This window comes from Simochromis diagramma, unplaced genomic scaffold, assembly GCF_900408965.1.
Source record: "Simochromis diagramma unplaced genomic scaffold, fSimDia1.1 OVJJ01000371.1, whole genome shotgun sequence".
In the NCBI taxonomy this organism is placed as follows: domain Eukaryota; kingdom Metazoa; phylum Chordata; class Actinopteri; order Cichliformes; family Cichlidae; genus Simochromis; species Simochromis diagramma.
The window spans coordinates 5,902,461-5,915,330 of NW_024386920.1; the positions used below are offsets into that span (position 1 = coordinate 5,902,461).

Sequence of the window (12,870 nt, forward strand, 5' to 3'; positions counted from 1 at the left end):
CTGTCAGTGCGCCCCAGGGAAGCTGTGGCTACAATGTAGCTGCCATTGCCAGTGTGTGAATGTGTGTGTGAATGGGTGAATGACTGAATGTAGTGTGAAGCGCTTTGGGGTCCTTAGGGACTGAGTAAAGCGCTATACAAATGCAGGCCATTTACCATTCTTGCACTCTCACCCTGAAGCCTCTACATACACAAAGTGTATACAAAAAGACCTTCAGAGTGTGATGGCCATCCTGACCAAGAGAAAGAAAAAGGTAGGTCAGACTTTATATTTAGCTTGTAATGCCCACTGAGGAAAGACCAACAAAGCCTTTGCATTTGTGACAGACTAACCCTGGCTCTTAAATTGCTCCTTTTTTAAATTTCACTTTCAGCTCGTACTCCAGTTCCCCTTTTGAAGTACGTATTGCTGCACTCACTATGGATAGACTGCAAAACACTACTTCATTGGAGCAACTCAAATATTCAAGCACAGAGTATTGTGGACCAGAATCACTAAAAACCATGCTGGCTTGATTTCTGCAAAATGTAAGCAGATGCAGAAAAACACTGTATTTAATATATTAAGCAGTGGGGAACTATTCTGGTATACTACATGGCTGTTTTAGCAAATAAATGTTTACATTTGCTTAAATGTTAAGAATGATGTTATACATATAGTACCATTTCACCATTTTCAGGCACATCTAATGCAATGTAAGTGTCTAAGACCAAGCTGGCTTCCCTTTAGGATTCTGGGCTTTAAAACATGTGACCCTTTCTCTTTTTTTAGTTTGTCTTGTATTATTAGCACTAACATGCCCTGTAGTTCAAAAACTGATTTGAAACATTGTGACAATTGTCCGTCACTGAAGATTAGCCACTGATGTAGTTACGGCACTTTTACTGTCAGTTTGCAAATGTAAGCATGCAGCCTGAGCTCTGTACTTAAAGTAGCCAAAATGAATGCTCAACTTGATTTACCCAACATTTATAAGTGCTTAGTATGCCGAAGGCATATTGCTTTAAAATAACAGGACCAACGTAGAAGACTCAAAAAACAAAGACCCATTTTACTCTCGTATATGTTCATATAATCTTTTGATTTGATCCTACAGCACATTCAGGTAACAATGGTTCAAGTGTGTGAGAGGGAGTTGTGTGTCGCCATAGTGACGGTCACTAATCTTACCCCTGGCTTCCTGCCCAGCATGCATCACTCCCACTCAGCCCGCCCTCCCTCAGTTTCTTTCCATCCCTCTACTTCTCCAAGTCGGCTTATTTGTGTTTTGCATCTTTATGTCATATAAATTTGTATTTTAAGTCTCACACTTTGTCATTTCTGCATTCACAGAATTCCATCCTCGTCTTGATGTCAGTGGCTTCCATCTCCTCCTTCAGCCAGCTTATTATCCGAGCAGGGTACCTGATCAGAGCTAGGTGTTGATAGCCTAGATTTTGTTTTTGCCATTCAGCTGACTCCTCAGGACTTGCCTGAACCTCTGCAGGTACTTGGTGTTTGCAGCTTTCATAGTGGCCTCTTCATGGTTCCCATTTGCCTGTGGGATCCCCAGGTACTTGTAGCTGTTTGTTTGTTTGTTTTTTGACAGTAGACCTAACCACAATTAACTTGTCATACAAGCAAAGGTGTAACAAACAGTATGTCTCCGTTGAGTCCATTAATGTCATGTGGTACACCTGCGATGAGGAAAAAGCCCACAGGATAAAGGTTGCAAAGAAGGATTAGCAGCTCACCCAATTCATAAGGGGGTCCTGTTAACTGTCCAGCGACAAGGTTTGCAGAAAAGAAATCCTTTAGATCCAACAAATCATTTTACCTTTGCTGTGTTATAAAGAATGTTCCTTTTTTTAAAGACTATATTGGAAGGATTTCTTAACATTAATTAGCTTAACTACCTGGGAAAACAGTACTACAGTGCTTTGGTTGAGAACTATTTTCAGACCTGGATTAATACTTCTTTGATTCTTAAGAAGTGTGTAAAGCGTGTGTTTAGCCTGTTTAATGACAAGGCAGTTTGAGAAAGGAAAGACATGCACGAACCCATCCAGGGTGGAATAGAACCAGGCCGCACATGGGTCACCTACCAGCACCCAAGTTGAGCCAGATTTCATTCCATTCTGAGAAAAAAGCAAAAATCATACACTACTATCTGAATTTTTCCCAGAGCACATGTTCTACAGGGTGACGTGGGCAGTGGAATGCAGGGTAATTTTGTGTGTCATGCCCTTCACTTGTGCCATCATTCCCACCAAGCTGCAAAGCACAATCTTTTCTCTCCCTACTTTCTGTGTTTCTGTTTTCTGCCTGCTTGATTGCAGGATGTGATGAGCGGGGGAAGTCAGACTGCCAGCTGCTTGTCATCATCCTGCTCTGCAATAAATACCTAGATCCAACACTTTGACTGTGAAAACATTGTATACACAACTGCCAGATCATGCAGTCTCTGTTAGTTTATTGCCCACTCATGTATTCGCATTTACCAACACCTGTTCTTCTCTGTCTGCAGCATTCATCTGCCTAAGCCCCTTCTTACCTTTTCAGTTCTGAGCTCTCTGTTCTCTGAACTTCTCATACAGCAGTCCTTAGCTGCATTGGTGCCCTGGCCCTGCCTATTGCTTCAACCTCATCGTGACCTCCATTCAAACCCAACTCTCTCCCACCAACAATGAGCATTTTTTTAAATACACAATCTTCCTGTTCATATCTGTGCTCTGCTTTCGGGTTCATCAACTAGCCCAACTATATGGGCAATTTTAACTCCTGCTGTGGTCATCACATACCTGGATTGATATATATAAGGGGTATGCTAGAAAACATACAAAGAAATACCTGTGAAGTGGAAACGGTAGCACCCTGAGGATGGGACAGGAAGAGAAGAACAGACAGCAGCCTGCAGGAGGGGAAAGAAAGGATAGGGAAAGCAAGGTGGGAGCAGGAGGGAAAAGAAAAGGACAGGTGGTAGAAGAGGACAGGGGAAGGAGAGGAGGGGTTACCGGTATTCCTGCAGACATGGCTGACAGTAGTTTTTGTCTCCATCTGTCCTTCCCTGTCACTGTCCCGTCCTCCTGCTTTGCTGGCTGAAAGACAGGGGGGACAAGTTACAGACACACAGACAGACAGACCGATACACAGACAGACAGACACACCCACTATCACTCAAAAGCTTGGAGGATGTTTTTCTCTTTGCACATAAAGCATATTTGTTTATATAAAATATAACATATTTATTTAAGTCACATCGATTTACAACAATTCTATTAATTATGAATCACACCTCCTTTTTAATGGACCATCTGTGTAGGTGTACAGAGGCACACTTTCAGCAACAAGCATTCCTGTATTCCACATTATATTACCTAATACAAGTTTGTTAAAAGTCTAAAAATAAAAAAACAAAAAAAAACATGAAGGACCTAAAGACTCTGATAAAGTCAGGGTCGGGTACCAAACTCTGTACTTTTTAGGGTACTGACTGAATTATCTACTGAAAACCAACTCACACTAAATCATTCGGTGCCAAATTTTAGGTAAGCGTAAGAAAGCGCATGACTATTACTAACAATCACTCAAGTTAACCAAAAGATCTCTCAGGTGTGGTTACACTTTCAAAAAATAAAAATAGAAATTGCGCAGCAATTGCTCTCTGTAACATTTGCAGAGGAAAATGAAGGAAAAAAATGGCAACACATCAAATCTGAGGAAACACCTGGTCAAACACAAAGTGCATTGGCTCTGAAGAGTGTCCCATATTTGATTGGCTGAAAGCCACCGAAGGACCTGCAGCTAACTTTCGCAAGTCTTTCGCCAACATATAAGAAGTTGAACCCATTGATGGTGAGGAATCTTTAAGTGGCACACTAACAGCTCTATCAATTTCTTCATTGTGGTTGTGGGTCAGGGGGTAGAGTGGTTCATCCAATAATCAGAAGGTTGGGTGGGTTCCTGGCTGCTCCAGCCTGCATGCCAAAGTATCTGTGGGCAAGATACTAAATCCTGACTTGCAACTATATATGATCAGCTCCCAGGAAGATCTTTTAAATTTTTCTATTTTTCTTCCCTAATCAATTTTGGGATGGTGTAATGGTGATCCTGTGTCATGTGAACCAGTTCCCTGCTTCCCTCTGGCAGCAGCAGGCAGCCATCTGTTACCACTGCAAAAGTATGTGGGCCAACAGGACTCAGTGTGATTGACCTGGTTTACACAGAGAATCTAGATCACTCCCAGTCATGAGATAATCTTGGACATGTTGAAAACCAAACCATTAGGCTCATTAGTAACCATCACCAACATGCACTACAGTATTTTCCCATGTAAATTAATGAGGGATGAGCATTACTGTGCAATACCTTTCCGTTTATATTACTGACACCCGAGTCCAGCTGGGTGAAAGGAAATATATTTCCTTTATATTTGATTATGTATACAGATCACCGAATTTAAAAAAAAAAACATGACTTGTTACCATAACACGTTCCTATAGTAAGCACTTTAATAGTATAGCTTTGTTTTCTTTGCCTTCCTACCTCATTCTTTTTCTTCTTCTTTTTCTTATTGTTCTGCTTCTTCTGTCTTTTCTGCAGGAGGACGGTCTCATATCTTGGCCTGGGGTGTTCCTGAAAGAAAACAGGAGTGAGAAGGAGTTAGGTTCTGGACATTCTATCCGACTCTCATGTGGGCATCTATGTGTATGCCATATGTACATTCCAGGCTAGTGTGGGATTAGCATTAGATGATAATCCATTTGGTGCCAATGTTAAGTGTCACTGCAGGAGGAGGTAGTGTGGCCACACGCAGATTGTAGGAGTGAAACTGGTTAAGAAAATAGAAAAAACCTCTGCCAATCTGAATGTTCAGAAATTTTTCTGCTAATTTTGTAGGTTTGATGTGTTTATGTTTGCACTTTAAAAAGCATTTACCTCATCCTCCTCAATGCCTGTCAAGTCCCAGCTGAAGCTCAGACTGATCTGACGTCGCTTCCACTGTTCCAGAAATAGCACCGCTGCACAATCACACAAACAAGGAACTTTAATAAAGGTTACAGTATCGTAAATCTCCAATTGCAAGTTTCCAAGTGCATCATATGACTTCAAAGTTGACCCTAAGTTTTTAATTTTAGAGTTGACTAAACTACTTCTTTTTCAATTGATTCAATGACATAGAGGGCAAGCAAGAAAGCAAGAGAGAAATAATGCATTTGTCCCCTAATTGCTCTTTGACAGTGACTTGGTGTAATTTAAATTTACAGCTGCCCAACCTGAGCTGTTCCTATGACTTATTTGTAACATATTTACTCATTTCTAATCGTGTCCATTCTGGTCATTGCCAATGAAGGATTTAACATCTTCCACCTCCCATCTTGCCTTTGTACCAGTCTCCAAACCAGACATCATAGTAACTCTCACTACTGTCCTGCAAACCTTTGCTTTCACACTTGCTGCTAATCCTGCTATCAACAAAATCACCTATTCACCTCTCTCATGTGCTGCATGTTGCTTTGGATAGCTGCCAACAGATGTTTAACTCATCTATCTTCAAAACATCTGCTGAGTGCAGCTTCACTCTTACACCCGTCACCCTCTCTTTCACACAAACTTATTCTGTCTTGTTTCCAGGGACTTGTCCTTTTCTCTCCACTGTATACCTCCACCTCTCCTGGCTCTCTTCCACCTGCTTCCTACTCTCACTACAGATCTTAATGTCATCTGTGAAAATGATACCCCACAGAGACTCCTGCCTGACCTCATTAATCAGCCTGTCCATTACTAGTGCAAACAAGAAGCCGATCCCTGATTAATCCCACTCAAAGCTCAAACATATGTCAATCCTACCACATACCTCACAGCTGTCTTACCATCTTCATACATGTCGTCTACCAGCACTCTCACTCTGTCACTCCTTCCTCATACAGTACAACAGTTCCGCACTTGGCACCCTCTCATATGCTTTATCTAGACCATCAAAGACACAGTGCAGCTCCTTCTGACAGTCTCTATACTTTTCCATCAACACCCAAACATCATGCTGAGAAAGAACTACAGATGTGAAGCCACACTGCTGCTCATTGATTGTCACCTCTCTTCTTAACCTAGCTTCAGCAACTCTTTCCCACAGCTTCATGGTGTGGCTCGTTAACTTTATCCCTCTGTATCTACTATGGCAGCGGTCCCCAACCCCCGGGCCACGGACCAGTACCGGTCCGTGAGTCGTTTGGTATCCGGCTGCGAGAGTTGAGGCTTGGGTGTGAAATTTATGGTTCTCAGGGTTTTTATCGTTTTTTTTATCATTTTTTTTATTGTTTTTATCGTTAACTCAGTTTCCCTGGGTCTTTTCCCATGTGTTATGCATAAATCTTTTTTTTTTGGTACCGTTACCGGTTTTATTTTGTTGTATTTATCTGCCACACCTTAGAGGCCAGTCTGTGAAAATATTGTTGGGCATTAAACCAGTGCATGGCGCAAGAGACGTTGGGGATCGCTGTACTATAGCTCTGCACATCAGCCATTTCTTCTCCATTCCTCAGTCATGCTCTCACTCTACAAGATTGTGTCTGGTTAAAAAGCCCACTGCCCTCTCTCCTACACATCTTTATACCACCACAGGTATGCCATCTGAACCATCCACCTTTCTAATCTTCATCCTCTTCATAGCTGTCCTCACTTCCTCCTTACTAATCTTCTGCACTTCTTAATGCACCATTTATCCTCCTCTGTCATGTTCTTTACATTCATGAGCTCCCCAAAGTACTCCTTCCATCTTCTCAGCATACCCTATTCAGTCATTAGTAGAATTCCATCTCTATCCTTAACCACTCTAACCTGCTGCTCCTTCCTTAGTGTTCAGTCTCATGTAATTTTATACAGATTCTCTCAGGACATAAAATTCAGGTCATAAGATACAGTCCCAATCAAAAGTTTAGGACCACATGCCTTTAAAAGGCCAAATCTGTGCAAAAATGTGGATTGTGCACTGCTAGAGACCCTGCTTATGCAGTTCAGCAACCCGACCCCGTTCAAAAAGGGAACATTTTGCCTTTGCCATCAGAACGCCATGACAGTGTGACTACCGGACAGAAAATGACAATGAATCCACATTTTGCACAGATTCGGCCTTTTAAAGGCATGTGGTCCTAAACTTTTGATCAGCTGTAAAACAGTCTGTTTCAGTTTAAGCATTGTTTTCAATAAATTGCATGCTCAAAAAAAAAAAAAAAATGTTTTGTCTCACTCCCATTTCTTCTTGTTGCATGTTGAAGCTCTACTTAGAACCTTGTTAAGATCCAACCATGCCAAATATGTTTTTTTGCCATTTTTCAAGTGGTCTTAAACTTTTGATCAGGACTGTATCTCTGAGCATTTTCATAACCAGCCCACGTGTCATCTCGGTATGCATATGCAAAAACACATAACCTTACCCCATAGAGACATGAAGATGGCAAAGAAGACAGTGGCAGGGTTATCAAAGAGGTGTGAAGCTTTGGCGGTTCCACAGGCAGTGCTGAGATGCCAGAAGTCACATGCTCGGTCACACAGAGGACACATGGTGAAATTGAGACGCTGGTCACACATCTCCAGACTGAAGAAGAGGGGGGAAAAATATCAAATCTAGAGTGCACACCATTATATAACACGTGGTGTAGTGTTAATGTTTATGACTATAAGATTAACTGAGGCTCTATATTTCTGTCTGTGGATTCACTCTCAGCTAAAAAGGCACATGGATCTTTGGGTCCGTTACATTTAACCACAATAAATGAATGGAACTTTTAACACATAACCACAACACAAGCTTTTCTACTTTGACCCTATTCATACTTTGTGTAGGCTGAATTATCAGCCTTCCACTTCATCACACACACACACACACACACACACACACACACACACACACACAGAGCCAGCTGAGCCTTTTGTGCGCCACCCACACAACCCTGACTAAAGCCAGATACAGCAGGTATCTGGGCAATCCCTGTCTAGTAAATGTGTGTATGGGCATATGTGCATGCAATGGCAGGAACAAATCCTTATTTTCTGCATTATGCTAGAATCCGTATTTTAGGGAACATCTCATTCCATAACCACTTTTTACAGTGTGGGATTGTACAATGATTTTCTCTCTCAAATGAAACTGCAACAGTAAAACTAGAGATTTTTGCAGTGGATTCCTAATGTACCTTGGTATATTAGTGTCCATTGTCGCCACTCCATAGCCAAACACAATGATACCCACTATGGAAGCTGGTACAAGCAGCTGGGTGTACACGCCGAGCCATGCAAAGTAAAGGCCGATCTTCTCACCAAAGTACTTCCTGTGGGTAAGGAATAATGCAGTTCATGGTTAGGGCACAGCAGACGGAATTAGTATGTAAAACAGGTGTAAGGATCCTGATGCTGTGTTTTACCCCAAAATAGATTAAGAGGGCTAATGCTCTTATTATTTAGGGTGTTTCCTACCTCTGCAAAGCCTTTAATAGTTGCTTCTTAAAGACTGGTGTACAAATTCTGCCTGAGCAAGATCTAAAGACTCCAACATGGACTTAATTAACCTTAACAATGGATAAATCTGTGCTACTTACTGCAGAGTAATCAAAATAGTATAATTAGTTACACTATTTAGTTATACTATTTAGAAGTACAAATCAACAGAATATATAGTAAATAGCAGCATCAAGTTTTTATGATTGTCAGAGGTTTATTACCACAAAGCAAATGTGTCCACATGTAATGAGATAAGCAACATTCTTCATTCTGTGTAATTTTGCTGAGTCAATAATTGTGTCAGTACATAGTATTTTAGCCCTCAGCCTATTGGGTGTTCTATTGGATTTACGTCAGGCGAGCACGGGGGTCATTGAATGGTATCAGTTTCTTCATATTCAAGCAACTGCCTGCATTCTCTCACCATATGAAGCCGAGCACTAGGTGAAACCCGTCAGTGTAGGGTCTGACGGCAGGCCAAAGGATTTCATCCCCATATCTACTGGCAGTCAGGGTGCCAACACCCAGCATGTCGAGGTCTGTGGATATTCCTCCATGGATATATGCCTCCCCAGACCATCACCGACCCACCACCAAACAGGGCATACTAAATGAGCTTGCATGCAGCATTACATTCTCCACAGCTTCTACAAACCCACGACTGTCACAGGTGCTCGGGGTGAACCTGCTCTCATCTATGAAAAGCACAGGGTGCAAGTAGTGGACCTGCTATGACTGGTGTTCTATGGTAAATGTCAAATGGGCTCCACAGTGCCAGGTAGTGAGCACAAGGGACATCGGGCCTTCAGGCCACCTGTATGAAGTCTGCTGGAGGTCATTTTGTAGCTCTGGTAGTGCTCATCCTGTTCCTCCTTGAGCACATACCAGTCCTGCTAATGGGTACAGCCCTGCCCAGCTCTCCTAGAGTAACTTCTGTGCTCCTAGAATCTCCTCTATGTTCTTGAGTCTGTCAATATTGGGTCAGGCTGAGATATAAAATTTGCAGTTGAAACAAATATAAATTCTTGATTTGTCAGTCTTACAAGGTGGTTTGGCTAGTAAGGAATCATTCATGACCAGTATACACATGGTGACTAGTAACGCCAAAGAACAAATGGGCATGTGAATATCTTAAGAACCATTTCACTAGCTGGCCGACATTCTTATTTTAGGTTTGACAGCATTTTTTAGTAGATAAAGGTGAATGGCATAAACATGAATTGAGCTGCTGTTTGGGGAAGGGCTCTGAGGGGACTGGCGGTGGCTCCCGTGCCTGGCAGGTCCCCATGTACATCTTTCACTAATCATGTATGGCAGAGTCATATTAAATTAAAAGAAAAACGGAGGTCTTCGTGTTGATGCTGTGGTTACTTTACCTGACTAGATCAATGGGTTGGTACTTGTAAAAGGCTGAGTATCTAGCCCACTCTTCATGCAGAACCTGACAGACAAGACAAAGCAATAGAGAGAAAGGGAGAGGGAGAGAGAGGGGGAGAGAGAGAGAGAGAGAGTCAGTGTGGGCGTATTTTGTCATGTTGTAAGTTGAAAATGATTCTCAGAGGTAGAGCTCATCTGTAGGCAGTAACATTCTGATTGGCCGAATTAAACCTCAGTGGATGAAGCCAACAAGCTGCAGTATAAGTAACATTATCCTGCAGCCAAGTGAAATGCAGTAAGAGGAGGAAAACCGCATTATGAAGCCTGGTGCTCCTCGTGCTTAAAAGATAAAAATCGAATAAGGTATGTGGTTGAACTAGAACATGTTACAAAAACTGGAGTAAACACAAGGATAAAGACTAATCCTCTCAATTTTCACATTTCAATTTTCTATTAATATTTTGCTTTGAAATTTGAGTTGGATCCTGTTTTTTTGCACTTTGAGAGTTTTGTAAACACGTTAGACAGATGTTGGAAGAAAATCAAATTAAATATGAGATGAGGATGGCAAACTAAAGCTCAGTTGTTCAGAAAAGTGGAGGTCCCTTTTTGAGTTGCTGGGAGTTAACATGTTTTGGACAGCTGACTTGACTGAGACAATTCAGTTTTCATAGCTGTACCACATCACTTAAAGGAACAAAGGGGGTGACAGGAATGAAAGGCTGAGTCAACGCACCTGTCTGTCGTTCCTCTCCTCCAGGTGTCCGATGACCTTGTAGTCACCCTGAGCAGTGAGAAGAGAGGATGAAAAGCATGAGTGCACACAGGCACACGACAACAGGCAGCACAGTGCACTTGTGGAAAACATGTAGAAATACAGAAATTAAAAACACTCGAAATACAGTATTTGAAGTTGTTAAGAGCAGATAATGTGGTAAGAGGAGGTTGTCTGAAGTGTTAATATCAATCAAGTTAGATGTCAGAGTTATTGTCAGTTTTATAGCTGGTTAAACCACGGGGCCATGCCAGTGTACATCTTTATTTTAGAGCCAAAGACTTTTCAGAAACTGAAATGATCATTTTAGGTCAGAGAAGGCATATGATAGACTCCAATTTGTTCATTTAAATGGATTTTTCTACACACTAAGGTTAAATATGGAGATCCACAGGGTTCTATGCTGGACCAATTCTATTACACATGCTTCCCTTAGGCAGCATAATTAGACATACATTTTCATTTCTATGCAGATGAAACTCAGGGGATCTATGAAAGTAAATGATACACACCAATTAGCTAAGCTGCAGGAATGTCTTAAAGAAAAAGACTGGATAACCTCTAATTTACTGCTTCTAAAATCAGATCAAACTGGGGTTATTCGACTCACTCCTAAGGATCTTAGAAATCTGATGGCCGCTTGGCCTCATTACCTTGGCTTCCGTAAGGAATCTATTATATTAAACAAATATTTAGGACTTCTTTCTTCCATCTGTGCAATCTCTTAAAAAATAGAAATATCCTGTCTAAGAGTGATGCTGAAAAACTATTCCATGCATTTATTTGTTCTAGGAAAAATGATCCAAAGTGCTGCAGCAAGAGTACTGACAGGGACTACAGCTTTTTTCCACCATACTGGTTCCTCTTCAATCACTGTTAAAGCTGGGATTATATTTAAAATCCTTGTCCTCACAAACAAGGTCTTAAATAATCAGGCCCCAGTAGAGCACTTTGCTCTCAGATTTCCTTCTGGTTCCTAAGATTTAAAAGTGGAATGACAGCAGAGTCTTCAGCATTCAGGCTCCTCTTCTGTGGAACCAGCTCCCAGCTTGAACTTAAAAGCAGAGAGAGTGTCTTCTAAGTTCAGGCTTAAAACTTTCCCTCTTGTTAAAGCTTAGCTGGGGCTGGATCAGGTGATCCTGAATTTAGTGTAACTAAACACTACAATAGACACGGCTTGCTGGGGCTTTCCATGATTCACTTAGCATTTCTTTCTCACTCACTTGTTTTTGCCTCAGCATTTAATTATCAGATATTCGATTCTGGCTCTCTTCCTCAGTACATGTTTTGTCCAATTTCCTTCCACTCACCCTCAACCTGTCACAGCAGATAGCTGCCCCTCTCTTAGCCTGGTTCTGCTGAAGGTTTCTTCCTGTTAAAGGAGAGTTCTTCCTTCCCACTTCTTGATGCATGTTCAATCATCCAGGTAAGTAAATCTCTAAAAGCTGATTCTGTTCATCCGGACGTAGCGTTTTGTGGAAGAAACGTTTCGTCACTCATCCAAATGACTTCTTCAGTCTGCAGTCAGCTGAGTCTGAAGAAGTCACTTGGATGAGTGACGAAACGTTTCTTCCACAAAACGCTACGTCCGGATGAACAGAATCAACTTTTGGAGACTTCCTTCCCACCGTCGCAAAGTGCTAGCTTAAAGGGGCTCATATGTTTTTGGGCTTTTCTCTCTGTCATTGTAGGGTCTTTACAATACAAAGTGCTTTGAAGCGACTGTTGTTGTCATTTGGTGCTGTTTAAACAAAACTGAATTGGATTATCACACACACAAAATATAATTAGATAATCAAAAATTAACACAGAACAGTAATTCTTCCTTATATGTACCCGTTAATTTTAAAACTTGAGAAATTCCTGCACTAGTCAGTATTTTGCTACGTCATTTGTCAGAGTGTAAGATATCTACTCCAAGAATGTTTCCACTCACTGAAAATTGAAATCTAGTAAAACACATTAAAACCATCAGCGTCTCAGGGGACTTTGCACTTACATCGTGAAGAGGGAAGGCAGCGTCATACACGCCTTTAGCTATCAATGTGCTGATGCCTGAAAGAGAGAGAGCAGAGACGTGAGACAACCCCAAGAGAGTTTGAGTGTCGTTTATGAGGGGTTTCCTTTTCCTGCTAAGCATCGTGAACTGCATCCTCTGAAAAGACGACAGTTTTTACTTGCATTGAAAGGCAAGTGAGGTTTCAACCAGAAACTCAAACAGCTGGCTGGGCTTTTAAAAAAAA

The 12,870-nt window shown here is 41.5% G+C and overlaps 1 protein-coding gene across 6 annotated transcripts in view; it reads right to left on the minus strand.

The window, feature by feature from the left end:
* The window catches only part of ano2b (anoctamin 2b), a 72,403-nt gene that overhangs the window by 31,197 nt on the left and 28,336 nt on the right, over positions 1–12,870 (minus strand). For 5 of the 6 annotated variants that reach the window (XM_040036754.1, XM_040036756.1, XM_040036758.1 and 2 more), the window contains 8 exons: positions 12,627–12,682; positions 10,589–10,636; positions 9,852–9,916; positions 8,172–8,306; positions 7,413–7,573; positions 4,918–5,000; positions 4,525–4,614; positions 2,994–3,077 (listed from right to left, as the gene is read on the minus strand). In XM_040036754.1, coding sequence (XP_039892688.1) covers positions 2,994–3,077; positions 4,525–4,614; positions 4,918–5,000; positions 7,413–7,573; positions 8,172–8,306; positions 9,852–9,916; positions 10,589–10,636; positions 12,627–12,682 — 722 coding nt within the window. The remainder of the gene's footprint in view (positions 1–2,993; positions 3,078–4,524; positions 4,615–4,917; positions 5,001–7,412; positions 7,574–8,171; positions 8,307–9,851; positions 9,917–10,588; positions 10,637–12,626; positions 12,683–12,870) is intronic. The other variant, XM_040036755.1, reaches the window with a different exon arrangement.